Here is a 17,737-nt window from a genome sequence, read left to right on the forward strand (position 1 = left end):
CTCAGCCCATCTTTCTGCATAACGTTTTCAATTTTCTATTCTCTCTCTCTCTCTCTTCCCCCCCACACACATTCTTTCTCCGACCTACTCTCTCTCTCTTTCTCTCTCTCTCTTTCTCTCTCTCGCCCACTCTCCACACACCCTCAGGATATTTGCCTTTGTTTCTAAAACACATTTTAGAATATCTCTGTTTAACAATGGTCTTAAAATTAAAAAAATACTTTGGCATGATATGTCTGAAGAAAAATCCACTTTGAAAGCTGTTTAATTATTCCATTTTAATATACCACATTTCTTTGTTCATGATTGGATATTAAAAAGCTCATTAGCGAGGGAACATAAAACAATTTAACAACGCAATAGAATATAAAGATGTTTAAAAAGAAACTGTCTTATTTTCAACATTTTCTTGGCTAGAGGCAAATGGGGGTGCACCCTGACTCTGGCTACCATTTTGGACCTTTATGTGTCTCTATGCTTTTCTCCCTATTTCAACTTCCTCCTTCTCTTTTTATCTCTTATCATCTTCCTTGTCTCTTCTCCTCTATTCCCAATCTCTCTGTCTCTCTCTCTCTTTTTCAGTTTTCTCCTCTGCCATTCTGCTGCTTGAGGCTTTTTTAAGTGTTTCACCTTCTGTTTCTCCTCCACTTTCTCTTTCATTCTTCCTGACTAGCCTATTTTCTCTTTCTTGCCTCGTCTTCTTTTCACACATATAGGATGAGGTAGAAAAGGCACAGTGGTGGGCATGAGCAGGAAAAGAGAGGGAGAGAGACTAACAATGGAGCTGTCTTTCACCTACCCCATCATCTGCCACCAAAGGAAATATGCACTGGTCTAAAATCACCCATATTTCTTCCCCTTTAAGGTTAGGTACATAACCTCTCTGTGCCTCATTTTGTCCTCTAAAAAATTAAAGCAAAATAATACCTTCCCAGACTACCTCCCAAAGATGTTAGGGGCAAACCTGGGAATGAATATGAAAAAGAATGAAAAGAAACAGACCCCTGTGATTGGGAAGCACCGAGGAGGAAAGGGTGGGAGGATGACGGCCTTACACTGCACAGGGATCCAATTAACTGAGGATTGCTGTTCTTGCCCTTTTGAGGAATGTGTCTCTTTTCACTTTGTTCTACTCACCACATCACTTGGTTGTCTGTGTACCTCGTTTGAATGTTCTTAGTGTCTTCAGAGGGGAAGGATAACTTGCTCCTTTGTATGCTGTTGATTTTTATCCCTTCCTTTTCTCTTGCCTTGGGCTAGCAAACGGAACCTCCAGCAGCCAGCTCTCTACCCCCAAGTCTAAGCAGTCTCCCATCTCTACGCCCACCAGTCCTGGCAGCCTCCGGAAGCACAAGGTATTATGTCTCTTATACCTTACTAAACCTCTTTGCACTCGGAGTTTCCTGAATGGCTGGGTGAAAGTTTTCTCTTCCATTCTAACTCAACAGCACATTAAGGCCAGAAATTTTCTTCATCTGGCTCCGTTAGCTTGAAGTTCTGGAAATCCAAGCAGGGAGCAAGCTTCTAGTCACTTTTATTTATTCCTCCAATTCCTGGTTTATTTATTTCCTGCTACATTCTAGCACTTCTTCCAAAGGGTCTCCAAAAGGTCTCCAAAGCTAATGAGGTAACCAAACCATGTTTTGGGACATGGGTTGAGCACTTGTCTCCCCAATTCAGAGACATAGCAAAGGGGCTCTTCAGAGCACTTTATGTCACCAGGCACCAGTCAGTGGAAATGACAATGATAGCAGTCCCAAAAAGTTGCACTGAGTTGCTTACTCCATTTAGATTTACTGGACATCAACAAATGAATAGCTCCTAGTTTCACTGTGTACTCTTCATTACCATGCAGATTCTGGTGCAGTGTAGGAAGAGAGCACATATACGCATCGCATCAGCCATGGCCACCATGTATACTCCTTAAGGTTTTCCAAATAAATATATCATAAAATAACAGAAGCACATCAATTCTCTAGCCCCACTACCCAAACAGATTCTCACCCAGAAATCTCAGTGTAGGAAATTTGGAGTGATCACTGTCTTGAACCTCTTATACTTAAGGCAGTGTTAATGTGGCTTCTTTTCTGATTACCATACTGTGGAGCAACTTCTTCTAGCCTTCTTTTATTTTTTTCCTGCTCACAAGACTTGATGTGAGATGGTAAAAGGCAAAGAGCCACCAATATGGCTAACTGCATCACAGAACCAGAGATGGTCAGAGCTGGAAGACACCTTAGATGGAAATAAATTAGTTTTACTTGATTCTCTAATCTTATGAGGTTTGACATTTTACAGATGAGAAAGTTGAGAGCCAGAAAGGTTAAGTTACTTACTAGAGTAACATACCTAGATACGAGAGTGATACCCAAGTCACCATCAGTGGTATGCTGGAGCCAGCTCACACTAGGTGGTGAGAGCTGATTGTGTACATTGCTTCTCAACCCCGTGTTGAGTGACATCATGTTTGTAACTTGAATTTGGCCATGGTGGGAATATTTACACCATGGAAATTAACAAATACTGTAAGTCAAGGTTGTTTTTTCTCACAGAAAGTCAGTTGCTAAACATCTAACAGCACACCACTGCCTGACATTCATTTTCATTTTCTTTTTTCTATATCAGTCTTTTAATTTCCTGGCTAATCTGGCTATTAATTTCTAATGTTTGTTCCATTGCTTTAATGACCTCTTTAACTTCTGCTATTGAACCTTCCAGAACTTTCTCATTGTCCTGCTGAGTGATTTCATTTCCCGAAAGAAGTATTTGCTGAACTCTGTGTAACCAGTGTTACCTAGAGATTATGAGATGGATGAAAATTGTTTTTACAGTTGGCTTTTAGTTATTCTTTGCTGAGCAGCAAAGCTTGTAAATATGGACATGCCAAGATGGGAATAGTCTACTTCTGTCATTCCACTGTGAACACAGCACCTCCTATACTACCCAGTTTCTTACTATATCTTTGCCCTATGCCTTTCTGCCCCTACCTTCCTTCTGGGAAGCATGACTTACCCTAGCATATTCCATCAGAACCTTCCCTAAAGTGTGAAGGCAGCTTGGACATTTGGTCTGCACACTTGAGTCATTCAGTTTTTCAACTGACATATTCAGGTCATTTAGGCGAGGACCCTCCATCCATAAGCCCACCAAGGTGAGTGTTTGTATTGTTAAACTATTTCTCCTGGTTGGGCTTGCAGGCACTTATGACTCAATTCTAACCATTGAAGGACTAGAACAAGCTCACAGGTGGCAGCATTGTCAGAGCTTCACAGTTTTCTTAACTGTGGAATTTTCAGCGTTTCATTTTAGTTTGAAAATTACTTTTTAGAGAGAGTTAAGCAAGCAAATGTTAAGTAACACATTATATCATTTTCTAGAGAAAGCTTTTGAATAAACGCTTAAATTTGGTATAATTCTCACTATTTTTATAGCTCTTTATTTTTATATCATTTCAAACTTACAGAAGAGTTGCAAAAATAATAAACAACATGAATCTCTTTACAGGGATTCACTAGTTGTTTATATTTTGCCTCATTTACTTATTTCTTATGTTCTCTCTCTCTCTATATATATGTATATATACATACACATATATAATATATATAGGCACATACACAAATAAATACGTAGTACATATTATTCTTTTCTGAACCATTTGAGATTAACATCACAGGCAAACAGTATGCCTCTTTACCCCTCAATATGTCAGTATGTAGTTCCTAAGAACAAGGATTTTTTTCTTTCATAGCCATAACACAATCATCAAAATTAGGAAATTTAACATTGGCACAAACTATTATATACTCTACAGTCCATATTCAAACTTTATCATTTGCTTTAATAATGTTCTTTTTCTGGTCGAAAATCCAATCTAGAATCACACATTGCAAGTTCTCATGTCCTTTTAGTTTGCTTTAATTTGGAAAAGTTCCTGAGACTCTCTATCTCTCAGTACAGTATATTTTATAAATAAAGAGTACAGGCCAGTTATTTGGTAGAATGCTTTTCAATTTGGGCTTGTCTGATGTTTCATTGTGAATACATTCAGATTCTGAATTTGGGGCAGGAATATCATAGTAGTGATGTTGTATCCTCTCAGTATATCCTAAGAGAAGCAATAGCATCATGTTTAAGCTACCAGTAATGGAGATTGAACTGGTTTTTCTGAATAAGCTAAAAAGCTTGTGACCTTGTGTCAGTCCCCCTGGGTCTCAGGCCCTAGATTCATGCTTCTCCTTTCACACAGCTACCTGAACCTTAGCACCATCAAGGCTCTGGGCAGCAGGCCTCAGCAGATCTCATATGAACTTCCGGAAAGTGGACCTGAAAGGTGTGAGTCATGATGGAGACAGGAAGCAGATGGCTGAGGCCATGACTTTCCTCCTGCACAATTGGAAACAAACTTGAAGTCCCAGCATCCCTTTGGTAACTTTTGATGGCTGTGGCGGGGCCCTAAGCTGTAATCAGCCTCTTGGCTTCTTCTCTTAAGCAGTTCATGAAGAATCTTTTTTAATGCAGCTGCAATGGGGTTAGCCAAAGTCCGCATACTCAAGTGTCACAATATGGACATGAAGTAAATCCTTGGATAGCTAATGAGAACAACATTTCACATTTTCATACTGCTTTTTTCTATTGCACAGCCATTTTCTGATTTACCCTTGTGATATCCCTGTGAAAGAGACAGGACAGATAGCATTTTCCTTTTACAGATGAGAAAAAAGAGGTGCAGAGGAAAGACAGTCCCAGTATGATTCAGCAAAAATTTATTAAGTATCCCCTTTGGAGAAAGTACATAGTAAAGATTTTTTAAAAAATCTAGAAACATAAGGAAACTCTTTGATTTATTTAATTTTTAAAATTTCAGATCAGCGATTGCACCAATGGCTTGAAATTTGGAGGCATTTTATGTGCAAAGTTGTCTAGAGACTAGAGGAAGGTATATTCAACATATTATTTGAAGATATAACTAATGTTACTTAAATATACATTCTCCTCTGTTTCCAGACTTCTCTTGCCTTCTTGTAAGTGCTTGGAGAGGCCCTTTGATGAATGAAGTAGGGTCCTGACCCTTAAATCACAAGTGCAACTAACTCTAATATTAAAGTGGCTTTGGGTAGTTTGATCAAGAGCTAACGAAAGGACTGCATGAGCACAAGGAGGGTAGGAAAGGCATCCTACTGCGGGAGGGTGGGAGATAGGGAAAGCTTTTCACAGAGGTGACATTTAAGTGGCTGGTGAAGAGAACAGGCATGCCAGCTTTAAAAAAAGTCACTAAGAACAAAATCACACCATCATAAAAGTACAGGGCACGTTTGGGAAATAGAAAACCCAAACTAAAAGCCAGATTTCTCAAAACTCCTCCCTGTCTTCCTTTGGACTATAAGCTCCTTGGACCAGAGACCAACTTTTTGTTTTCTCTAACACAATAGTATCGCCAGCACAGCTGTATTTGTTACAAACATTTTGTTCTGTAGGGCTCCAAGGGACTAAGCAAATGAATTTCAGGTGCAAATTATTTGTATTGTTAAGCAATATGGTATGTTTCTGTATTTCTACATATCAATCAACAAAAACAGAATGTTGAGATAATTCCTTTTCCTGAACATTGTTCTACCCATACAAGAAAATACATTTTAAATACGAAATAAATTTATAGAGGTACAGCATTCAGAAGTTCATAATTATGCCTAGTTGTATGAATTATCTCCATATCCTGCATCTCATGCCATTCATTCAGAGTCTCACAGCAGCTACAAGTGGAAACTCTTTAGAATTCTACCCTCGGGCCTTATCCCCACTTCCTTCAGAGTCTTCAGATAATTTTTTCCACTAACCAAGCAACTCCATTTAAGTGTCTGTCACATGAATAATGCTAAAGCCCAGTGGTTCAGTGTGCTGGGACTCAAAGTGGCTTCCATATTATTAAAAGGCCCTTTTGTACTGCCTAAAAAATACCCAGGGAGTTCACTAACTTGACAATGTCTGTCCCATTTCTCTTGCTTTGGTGTAACTAAAGAAAAAAAAATAGAATTTTGCATTTTATAGAATTTTGGAACTAGAAGAAACCTTAAAGATCTTCCTCAATTTTAAAATCTGGAAGCAAGGGCCCTGAAAAGGGAAGTTAAATGGCAAAGGTAGTCCTAGAATCTAAGTCTCCAGACTCTTTATCCTGTGCTTTTACTATTACAGTGTTGTTTCATCATATACAAGTTTAACTTAATGGAATTCATCAATAGTCACAACATAGTAATAGAGCAAACAACTATAAAACTGTCTCTTACATTCGTACATGTCATTACATCCTGAATATCACTACATACATACATATGCATATATATGTGTGTGTATATATATATATATATATATAAATAAACACACACACACACAAGCATATTGCTGTATATGGCTGCGTTTTCAGAAGTGACATACACAGTATTTAATTGTCAATATAAAGGATTTTCAAAGGTACTTTAAAAAAAACAGCTTATTGAGATATAATTCACATAGTATAGAAGTCACTCCTCTAAAATGTACAGTTTCGTGGTTTTTAACGTAATTTAGTATGCCACTATCTACTTTTAGAATATATTCATCGCCCTCAAAATAAACCCCTTACCTGTTAACAGTCACAGCCCCTTCCCCTTCAATCCAACCCCTGGCAACCAAACACTAATCAATTCTGTTTATATGGGCTAGCATATCTGAAACATTTCATATAAATTTCCCTCTGAAAACTGCTTTAGCTGCATCCTATAAGTTTTGGCGTGTTGTGATTTCATTTTCCTTTATCTCAAGGTATTTTCTAATTTTTCTTGTGATTTCATTTTTGACTCACTAGTTACTCATCAGTGTGCTGTTTAATTGCAACACATATATAAATTTCCTGAATATCTTTCCATTATTGTTTCTAATTTAATTCCACTGTAGCCAAAGAATATAATTTGTATCATTTAAATCCTTTTAAATTCATGGAGAATTGTTTTATGGCCTACCATATGATCTATCCTGGAGAATGTTCCATGGGCACTTGAAAAGAATATGTATTCTGCTCTCGTTGGATGGAGTATTCCATAGATGTGTACTTGTTTATAGTATTGTTCAAGTCCTTTATTCACTTGTTGGTCTTCTATCTAGTTGTTCTACCCATTATTGAAAGTGGGATATTTAAGTCTTCAACTAATATACTTGAATTATTTCTACTTTCAATTCCATCAGTTTTTGCTTCATGTATTCTGGTACTCTGTTAAGATACATAAATATTTATATTTATGTTTTCTGGATATATTGACTCTTTTTATCATTATAAAATGTTTTTCTTTGTCTCTAGTAATAATTTTTTTCTTAAAGTCTATTTTTTTTTTCTGACATCAGTATAGCAATTCTAACTCTCTTCTAGTTACTGATTGCATGGTAAATCTTTTTCCATCATTTTGCTTTCAACATATTTGTGAGTTTGATTCCAAATTGTTTCTCTTTTAAACAGCATAGAGTTGGATCATGTTTTTAAAAATCTATTTTGCAGTCTCTGCCTTTAATTGGATTGCTTTACCTACTTATGTTTAATATAATTACTGGTAAAGTAGGAATTACATCTACCATTTTGCTATTTTCTGCATATGTTATATCATTTTTTGCTCATTACTCAGTGCTTGCCTTTTATGTGTTAAATATATTTTTCTAGTGCATCATTTTAATTCCCTTATTGTATTTTTACTAATTTCATTGAGTAATTTTTTTAGTGGTTTCCTTGTGGATTACAATTCACATTTTAATACACTCTATTTAAGATTAATACAAACTTGATTTAAATTGTATATAAAAATTTTTCTGTAGCGTAGCTCTGTTTCTTTCCCTCTCCTTTGTTCTCTTACTGACATACAAATTACATCTTTATACATAATAAGTCCATCAACAGATTCTTATAATTACTAGTTCATGTAGTTGTCTTTTGAAATAAGCCAGACACAGAAAGAAAAATATTGTATGATCTCATTGTGGGATCTAAAAAGAAAGGTCAAATATATAGAGACAGAGAATAAAACAGAGGTTACCAGCAGCTGGGGACAGAAGGGGAAGAAATAAGGAGATGTAGGTTAAAGGATCCAAAGTAGCAGATATGTAAGATGAACACATCTAGAGATCTAACGTAAAATATGAAGACTATAGGTAATAAAATCGTATTAGGGAGGAAGTAGATTTTAGCTGCTCTTGTCAGCAAAAAATAAAAAAAAAACTATTTGTTTTACTATAGTAACTACTTTACTATCTATATGTATCCCATAACATCATGTTGCAAACTTCAAATATACACAGTAAAATTTACTTTTTAAAAAAGAAAGAATTACAAAAATAAATTTGTACTGACTTTTGTGTTTGCTTACACATTTACTATTCTTTTAGTTATGTGGATTCGAATTACTTTCTAGTGTCCTTTAATTTCTCTGTGGATGATTATCTTTGTATTCTTCTGTGGACAGGTCTGCTAGCAATGAATTTTTGTGTCTATCTGGGAATGCTTTAATTTCTTCTTTATTTGTGATAATGATAATTTTGAATGAAAAGGATAATTTTGTTTGCTTTCCTTAAATGCCTTGATCCAGTAAGACTCCCAGCCTTTGCCGAGGGGCTCTCTTCCTGTGTTGGGACATGATTTCAATGCTCTGCCAGGCACTTTACAACTCCACCTTAGCATTCTCTTGCTGCTTGGACAGGGCCTCAGGGTCAGCCAGTGTGGAGAGATTAGGGCCATCTCACTTCTTTTCTAACAATACACCCAGTCCTGAACTTGTGCCTGGCCTTCTAGATTCCCAGGAATATGTCTGAGCTTTTCAAAGATCCCTATAGATACATTATTCTATGTCTATTATCCCTATAGACACATTATTCCTTTTAAGGTTTTCAGAAGCTTGATTTGCCCCAACTTTTGCCCTCCTCCTCATACAGCTACGATTTTTAAACAATTGCAACTGATCAATGTCCCCTGAAAAGGCTGTTCACAGAGAGTGTGCTCTGAGTCAGCTTAAAAAAAAAAAGAACCTGGCAAATGGGAGTTTCCAGCGAGCTACCGCACAGGTCAAAGAGTGACAATTCTCTGGGAATGGGTTATTTGGGGAGCTCCAAATCCCCAACTACATCCTCAAGTAACTACTAGGTTGCTGTTTTTCACAGGTACTGTAGTTGTGACTGTCATTTTTCAAGGCTACCATGGAGCTGGAGAGAGGGAAAATGGAAATAGGGCAAGTCGAAACACCAAAAATCTTAGTGTTTTTACAAGATTCATCAGTTTTTCTTCAACACTGTTCGGACTGTTCCAAGTTTTTGGTTAACTTTTAGAGTCCTGAAAAAGTTAATTTTGACAATTTTTCCAGTGTTACTGTATTTTTTGAGGAACAGATTTTCAGAGGGTCTTATACCACCTTTCTGGAAGTCCAGAGCTCAAAGATACTTTTGACTATCTTCACTTTACTCCAGTACTTCAGAATTAATCCCTTCAGAGATGCACCTACATTGTATGCCGCTTTGCCTCAATTCCATTTTACATGTATTTGTTGCATTTCTAGTATTTCCTTGGTATATTGTACATCCTACCTGTTTATCAGTTTTCTAAGAAACTTTTGTTGGGTAGTTTTGAACAGGGATGCTGAATCCTGCCTGTGCCTTGGTTATTTCTGCATGGATGACCCCCCCCATCTAAAATATGTTTTTTACATATTTAAAGGGTTGTAAAAGAGCAAAACCCCAACAAACATTGAAGAATATGTGACAGAGACCATATGTGACCAGCAAGGAAAATTTAAAATATTTACTATCTAACCTTTTACAGAAAAATTTGCCAACCCCTGACTTACAGTGAAGGAATGGTAGGTTGACGAGACCTAAGTCTATTTGCTGTAGTTGCCTTTGTTGTGTTTCTTAATCATTCAATATTCCTTTAGGACTCCCAAATTATAGTCTCACAGCTGGAAGAGAACTTACATATTGTTCACTGATAAAGAAACCAATACTCAAAGCCTTGTTCAATGTCATGGTATTAATTATCCAGGACTAAACCTTAGGTTTCTGATTATGCTTTACTCCTCTTTTCATTCTAAGGTGCCTACAAGTTTTCCTGTCACTTCTTTCTCAGCAAAAAGCGTTTCCAATGTTAGATAAATTCTCAGTGTTAGATAAATAAGTCCTTCTCTCGGCCACTCTTGTCCCCCTTCCTCATTGGTGCTTTTGTTTCCACCTTAAGGAGAATAAAATTCTCCAATTTTATTGAACAATCCTCTACTGAAGTTCTTTTCCTTATGTTACTACAGCAGTGGCAAGGTGGTGGGGGTGAGGGTGCTGTAAAGTAGCCATAGAATTGATTCTGTGTTTTCCAGTTCTCTTTGGTATCTTACCGATAGCATGTATGGAAAAAATGTGATTTTCATATTGTGTTCCATTTGGGGAAGGTGAGAAGGGTAGAACTGTGTGAGATTTTGCCATGTATTGGGCTTCCATGCAAGATTTAATTTGAATAGAGGATTTAAAGGGGGAGAGAGAGGGAGGAAGGAAGAGAGAGAGAGAGGGAGAGAGTTAAAAACCATGAATTTAGACCATAGATGTAGGAATCACAAGGATCTTCAAATAAAGCCCTTGGAGCAATGGGAAAAATCAGTGCCATGTCGTCTCCAGTCTGCCATCTCCTCAAGACAGAGATAAGGCTTGGGGCAGTATTGGATCCAGGAATCCCAACTCCTAGAAGCAGCAGAAAATAAGTTGAAAGTAGGTAGATGTGGTATATTTTCCCAGCTATCATTTATTCAGGGCCTGAAAATTCTCTGGAAGATTGAAATGAAACTACGTATGTATTCACAACAGATTTTGACAAGGGTGCAAATGTCAGTCAATGGAGGAAAGACAAGTCTTTTCAATAAATGCTGCTGGAGCAGCTGAATATCCATAGGCAAAAAATAGAAGTGTCATGGCCAGGTGCGGTAGCTCATGCCTGTAATCTCAGCACTTTGGAGGTCTGAGGCGGAGGATCACTTGAAGTCAGGAGCTTGAAACCAGCCTTGCCAGCATGGGGAAACTTCGTCTCTACTAAAAATAAAAAAACTAGCTGGGCGTGGTGGTGAGCTCCTGTAATCCCAGCTACTCGGGAGGCTGAGAGGTAGGAGAAGTGCTAGACTTTGGGAGGCAGAGGTTGCAGTGAATGGAGATCATGTCACTGCACACCAGACTGGGTGACAGAGCGGGACTCTGTCAAAAAAAAGTTTCTTGATCTCAATCTCGTATCTTATGCAAAAATTAACTAAGGATAGATTATAAGCAAATAATTCTTAGATTTGACAACAGAAGTAAAATCCATAAATTAAAAACTGATAAATTGGGTAAATTGGACCTCATCAAAATTAAAAATGTTTGCTCTGCCAAAGACCCTGCAAACGGTGTGAAGATGTGAAAAGACAAGATAAAGACAAGAAAATATTTGCAACCCAATATCCAATTAAATGCTTATTTAAAGAATATAAAATAACTGTTAAAACTTACCAGTAAGAAAAAAATCTAATTCAGGAATGAATAAAATCATGAAGAAACATTTCATTGAAGAAGAAATACAGATGAAAACTAAGCACATGATAAGATGTTAAATATCATTAGCCACCAGGGAAATGTAAATTATAATCACAATGAGATATCAGTACAAATCCACAAGAATGAGCAAAATAAAAAAAATAGTGAAAACATCAAATATTGGAGAGGATGTGGAGAAACTGAATTACTAATACTTTGCTGTTGGGAGGTGAGACTGTAAATGGTACTGCCACACTGGAAAGCAATATGGCATTCCTTACAAAACTGAACATGCAATTACCATATGACTCAGCAATTTTACTCCTGAGTGTCTGTCCCAAAGAAATGAAAATGTATGATCACACAAAAACTTATACAATACAGGAATGTTTACAGCAGCTTTATTTGTAATAGCCCCAAACTTGAATCATTCAACGTGTGCTTCAGCAGGTGAGTGGCTAAACAAACTGTGGCACATCTATACCGTAGAATACTGCTCAGCAACATAAAGGAGCAAACTCTTGATACATAATGGCTTACACAAGTCTCCAGGGAATTATGCTTAATGGAAACAGCCAATCCCAAATGTTATATACTGTATGGTTTCATTCATATAACATTCTTGAAATTCTAAAATTACAGAGATAGGAAACAGATTATTGGTTGCCAGGGCTCAGGGATGAGGGGAGGGTTGGATGGAGCTCTAATGGGGTAGCACAAGGGGGCCTTGTGCTGAAGGTACAGTTCCATATCTTGACTATGGTGATGGTCACACAAATATACACACATGATAAAATTGCACAGGACTACACACACACACATACACACCCCACACACAAATTATTGCATGTTAAGCTGCAAGATGGTACCATTAGGGAAAACTGAGTGAAGGGTACATTAATAAAAGGGTAACTCCCTATACATTTTTTTCAACTTCCTGTGAATCTATAATTATAATGTAAAAATTAAACAAAGTATTAATAAAAAAACTAAAAGCCACTCCAGAGCTCAAGATATCAAGAAAAGGAGAATTAACTTTGTCTCTTCTCTTCTTATAGGACCTGTACCTGCCTCTGTCCTTGGATGACTCGGACTCGCTTGGCGATTCCATGTAAAGGAGGGGAAAGTTCTCAGAGTTCAGAGTACAAATCCAAGCCTATCATTATAGTAGGGTACTTCTGCTCAAGTGTCCAACAGGGCTATTGGTGCTTTCAAGTTTTTATTTTGTTGTTGTTGTTGTTATTTTGAAAAACACACTGTAATATGTTGGGTTTATTTTCCTGTGATTTCTCCTCTGGGCCACTGATCCACAGTTACCAATTATGAGAGATAGATTGATTACCATCCTTTGGGGCAACCTTCCAGAAATGCAAAATGTGCTAGTTCATGACCTTTCAATGGAAAGCTTAGGTGCCTGCGTTATTTTTGCCCTGTCTCATTTTGCCCATATGGTCTTCCTCCTGTAGAGGGCTGTTTACATATACAACACTTAAAATGTTTGTGTGGGAATAAAAGCTCATTAGCAGATCCAAGAATGACAAACACAAGTGCCCCTTTTCTCTGGATCTCAAGAATGGTGGAGGACCATGGAAGGACAGCAAGGCAACTCCCCAGCCTCGCTCCTTACCTCTGATTGAGGCCTGGGTTTGTTGTCCAGCACCAATTCTGGCTGTCAATGGGGAGAAATACCAGCAACTTAAAATTGTGACACCAGATGCTTAGGATCCTGGTGCTGGGTTAACTAAAAGAGAATAAGCAGAATTGGAAAATACTGCAGACATTTCAGAAGAGTTTATAAAGCACAGTGAATTCCTGGTCAATCTCCCCACTGAGGCAATTTGGAATCAATAAACAATTGATAAGAGTTTGGAGTAAGGGACTTCATATACCTGATTCCTCTAGGAGGCTGTCTAACATACCACATGATTACATGAACTGTATGGTATCCATCTATCTCTGTTCTATTGAATGCCTTGTTAACAGCCAACACTGAAAACACTGTGAGAATTTGTTTTCAGGTCTGACACCTTTCAGTCTCTTTTTATAGCAAGAAATCAATATCCTTTTTATAAAAACTCATGTCTGTATTTCAGGAGCAAACTCTTCGGGCTCCTTTTTTTGTAAACTGGTGACTTTTCTTTTGTCTAAAAAACACATGAAGAAAATTTACCAAAAAAAAAAGCAGAATAATAATGTAGTTTAGAAATTATGCTGTCACTGCCAAACAGTAACCTCCAGGAGAAAACAAAATGAATAGCAGAGGCCAATTCAATAGAATCAGTTTTTGATAGCTTTTTAACAGTTATGCTTGCATTAATAATTTCAACGTGGACCAGACATTCTAATTATATTTTAAACGAAATGTTACAGCATATTTTAAGCAACTCTTTTTATCTATAATCCTAATATTTCATACAGAAGACACAGAAATCCACTTGTCTTTAACATTAGAAAGGATTTCTCTTTACTAAGGACTGATCATTTGAAATAGTTCTCAGTCTTTTGAGATACAGGTTTATAACACTGCTTTTTTTTCTGTAATCATAGCCCATAATAGCAAAGACAACTAAATTTAAGTGAAGGCCATGCATGCCAATTCTGTGTTTGCTTTTAGCAGATATGAAGGTTTCCTTATTTCTTTGTAATTGTGCAGATATTTTGAAAGGCACAGCATTCGAAGCCAAGCTGCTGTTTGGCTACTGAATGACTTGCAGTTGTTCCTCCACTCTAAATGGAATGAGCTTGCTGTGTGTATGTGTGGCAGTGGTGGGAGGGGGTGGTGCATGTGTGTGTGTGTGTGTGTGTGTGTGTGTGTGCGCGCATCTGCAGCTGCTTCACAATTAGGAAATACTACAGAACACCCCTGTAATGGATTGGTGGCAACTTGGTGGCACTGCTGTTGTGCACTGAGTAGGGGGGAACCCAGTGGTGGTAGGGGTAGCTCAGATGCCCCTGGACAAGTTTCAGATGTCTGTAGCTACCAGAAACATTTTTGGTTCAGGAAAAGTGAGATGATGGAGTACTTGTTTCTGGTGAAATTGGTCATTGAAGAACCCCAAATGATGAGAATTTCTTTTTGCCCCCCACCTTTATTTGTAGACCCATTCAAAACCATTAATAAGCCCATTTGACTCAGCCCCTATTTCTTTCTAGAAGCTCAGGGTTTTCTTAGTGCCTCCCAGAACATTTCATAGTTAATTGGGGAAAAGTGATACTTGGTTTAGGGGTATGGGCATAAGGAATGGTAGGAGGCCTAATTTTAAACTTCAGGCCAGACCCCACCCCCCAAGGACTCCACCCACAGTCTCACTTTAGGTCTCATTTAGTCCAACACCTTTATTTTAAGATGAGGAAATGGAGGCTGGTTAAGAGCAGAACCAGAGGAAGAATCCAGATTTCCTTATGCCTGCACCTCACACTAGCTCTCTGCGCATTTCCTTGATTGTGGTGTATGTACTATTAGAAAATACTAAATGGACATATTTTCTTTAGGATAACCTTTGAACCAACAATCTTCAATAACAATAGTACATTTTCCATCTTCCTTTTAATCAACTATAAGGAAATGTTTCTTTACTGCCATTTTGGAGGGGGCAGGGGGTGGGGCTTGGTGTAGTCCAAAATTCAAGTTTCCAATAGTTAATTACATTTTAAATTGGACCATTTTTCAAGGCAAATTTATTTTTTGTGTGTAACTGAGCTCCTCCACCCCTGTCATTCACTCCTAATTTTACCTAATCCAATCTTACCACTCAAGTCCCATTGTGTTAATTTCTGCACAGTCAGCAACCATTAAGTCAGCAAGCATTTGCCACCACTCCCTATACTTCTCCCTCCCTCTCTCTCTCTCTCTCTCTCTCACACACACACACACACACACACACACACACACACAGTCCATCTCTTGCTTGTTCCTACCTCCTGATTTTTCTTCCCTACAGAAATAGAAATAGGGACAAAGAAGGGGAAATGTATATATGGGGGCTGGGCTGAACAACTAACTTCATAAGTAGTGTTAACTAGGGGTAAACTGAGAGAAAAGCTCCTTTTCTCGTCACTGTTTTGGAAAGGATAGCCATTAGCATGACTGCTTTGTGTCCTTATGGACTTTAGTGTTAGCCTAGATTGAATCATAGCGTTTTCTAGCTGGAAGGAACCTTAAGATCACATCATCTACTCCTCTAGTCCAAATTTCTCATTCTTCATGCCAGGAAACCAAGACACAGAGGTAAAGTAATTTCCCCAAGGTCACACAGCTGGCTGGAGCAGGATTGGGATTAGAACTCACATCTCCTGGCTCTTATTCCAGGGCCTTTTCCCACTAAGCAGTATTGCCTTCTACTAGGCTCCTGAGAATTCTTTCCCAGGGTCATGTTGCATCTTGGAGCCATATGCTGCTGTCCTCATCTCAGTGGGAAATCCACTCAGCAACCTAATACGGCCCCTTTTCCCTGCACTCACATGGTTCCTATCCACATGGGTTGCAGATGTCCTCGAAGAGAGGGAGGCGTCGAGGGCCAGTAGGAACAATGGGGTCCTTGGCCCTGTCCATCTGATTCAGGGGAGCACTACTCCATCTTGAGGAGCCTTGTGAATAGTCCCCTGAATTCTTACCTTGCCAAAATGGAATGGAGGAAGACTGGTTTTCCCTGTCAGCTCACCTCGTGTCATCTCATAATGGTTGGTCTTTCCAGGCTGAGGGAAATGTTTCTTGTTTCCAGAGTAGAGAAAGAAATAGTGGAATAATAGCTTTGTTCATCCTGACTTTCTGAGATGGCTTTTCAACATTTTAAAAAACTAATGTGGCTACCATTCACTGGCAATGATTTCTTTTAGACTATGGGAGTGAGATGAACTAGAGAAAATAACCTGGTCTTGCTCTGGTTGCACTTATCCACAATGTCCCCAAAGCCATCCTGCTCTGATGGGGACAATTTCCAGGTATAAGCAAGGGGCTTTGTGACTAAAATGTAACCTGGTTGATGTTAAACATTGGCTTCTGTGTTTGCACCAAAATAGCAAGCTGTGTGCTCTACACACTCTTCCCATCTTCCTGTGTACACTGCTCCTGTGGCCTTCCACAGCAGAAACCAGGGTAAAAGGGTCCAAACACGTGGTATTCTTGGCCGCAAGGCTCTTCCTGGGAACTAAGGGGGTATTTATTAGTACAGTTCTAAGAGACCTCCTCCTGGGCTTACCCCAATCCTTAGGTACTTCTCTATCCTTCCTGCTTCTCTTCCCCAGTCTCAAGTAACCAAGAAACCTGAAAGTGGATGTGTAGCTATTTGAAGAAGGCAAGGAACCCTGAGATTCTTCTTAGAATCACCTAATCCAAGTCTTAGACCAGTGATCCAGTGCTTACCTTGAACAAAATTTTGTCTGTGCTCCTAGTCCCTTCAATACCCTGGGTACAGATGCTCCCAATCACCCCACACATTTGATTCTAAATGACTTTTATCTTTTAAAAATCCATATCCCTAGGACAGGAGAACAGGGATGCCTATATCCCCCAAATGAGCTCCAGCACATTGATGGGAATGTTCCCAAAGATCAACCCACCTCAGAAACATCTGTGTCAAGAGACTTCCCCAGATAGAAACACTGAGACAGTGTGGTTTGAATGACTTCTTTTATAGTGGTCCAGTTTGTTATGGAAATAAAAGGCACTGTTTTTTTTAAAAGGGATTGAAACCTGTCCTTGGCCATATAGGGCCACTTGGATCCATTTCCAGGCCCTACTCATGTATTGCTCTCACTGCATCAAGGGCTTTGGCCTTTAGTCCCAGACTGGTTTCAAAAGTAAAGCATAAGTGTTTTGGAGCTCATCTGGGGTGGGACATGGGAATGTTGGCCTACTTATCCCTTCAGGAAAAGGTGCCTTCTGTCCCCTTCTTCTGAAGCCTGGTCCCTAGAGCTTGTTTTCATCTCCAAATGTCTAGTGTGGTCTTTACCCCCAGCCTCTTACTGTTGCTTCCTGCCTTGTTTCCTTGTTAAGGATCTATGCAGACCTCCCACTTTGGCTTAGCTAGTGTGACATTGGCTATCATTTGACAAGACTAACTTGTTTTTGTTGTTGTTGTTGTTTAGACAGATCTGTCTCCTAGGCTGGAGTGCAGTGGCGCAATCTTGGCTCACTGCAACCTTCACCTCCCAGGTTGAAGCGATTCTCCTGCCTCATTCTCCCGAGTAGCTG

At 38.6% G+C, this 17,737-nt stretch overlaps 1 protein-coding gene across 3 annotated transcripts in view; it reads left to right on the top strand.

Annotated features, from left to right (window-relative positions):
- The window catches only part of DCX (doublecortin), a 112,732-nt gene extending 98,499 nt beyond the window's left edge, over window positions 1-14,233 (top strand). For all 3 annotated transcript variants that reach the window (XM_012451754.3, XM_012451756.2, XM_064361700.1), the window contains exons 6-7: window positions 1,261-1,355; window positions 12,603-14,233. In XM_012451754.3, the coding sequence (XP_012307177.1) occupies window positions 1,261-1,355; window positions 12,603-12,659 (152 nt within the window). In that variant the 3' untranslated portion in view covers window positions 12,660-14,233. The remainder of the gene's footprint in view (window positions 1-1,260; window positions 1,356-12,602) is intronic.
- The last annotated feature ends 3,504 nt before the right edge of the window (window positions 14,234-17,737 follow it).

Source organism: Aotus nancymaae, unplaced genomic scaffold (assembly GCF_030222135.1).
Source record: "Aotus nancymaae isolate 86718 unplaced genomic scaffold, 86718_ANA_hifiasm-v0.15.2.pri h1tg000004l, whole genome shotgun sequence".
Lineage (NCBI taxonomy): Eukaryota > Metazoa > Chordata > Mammalia > Primates > Aotidae > Aotus > Aotus nancymaae.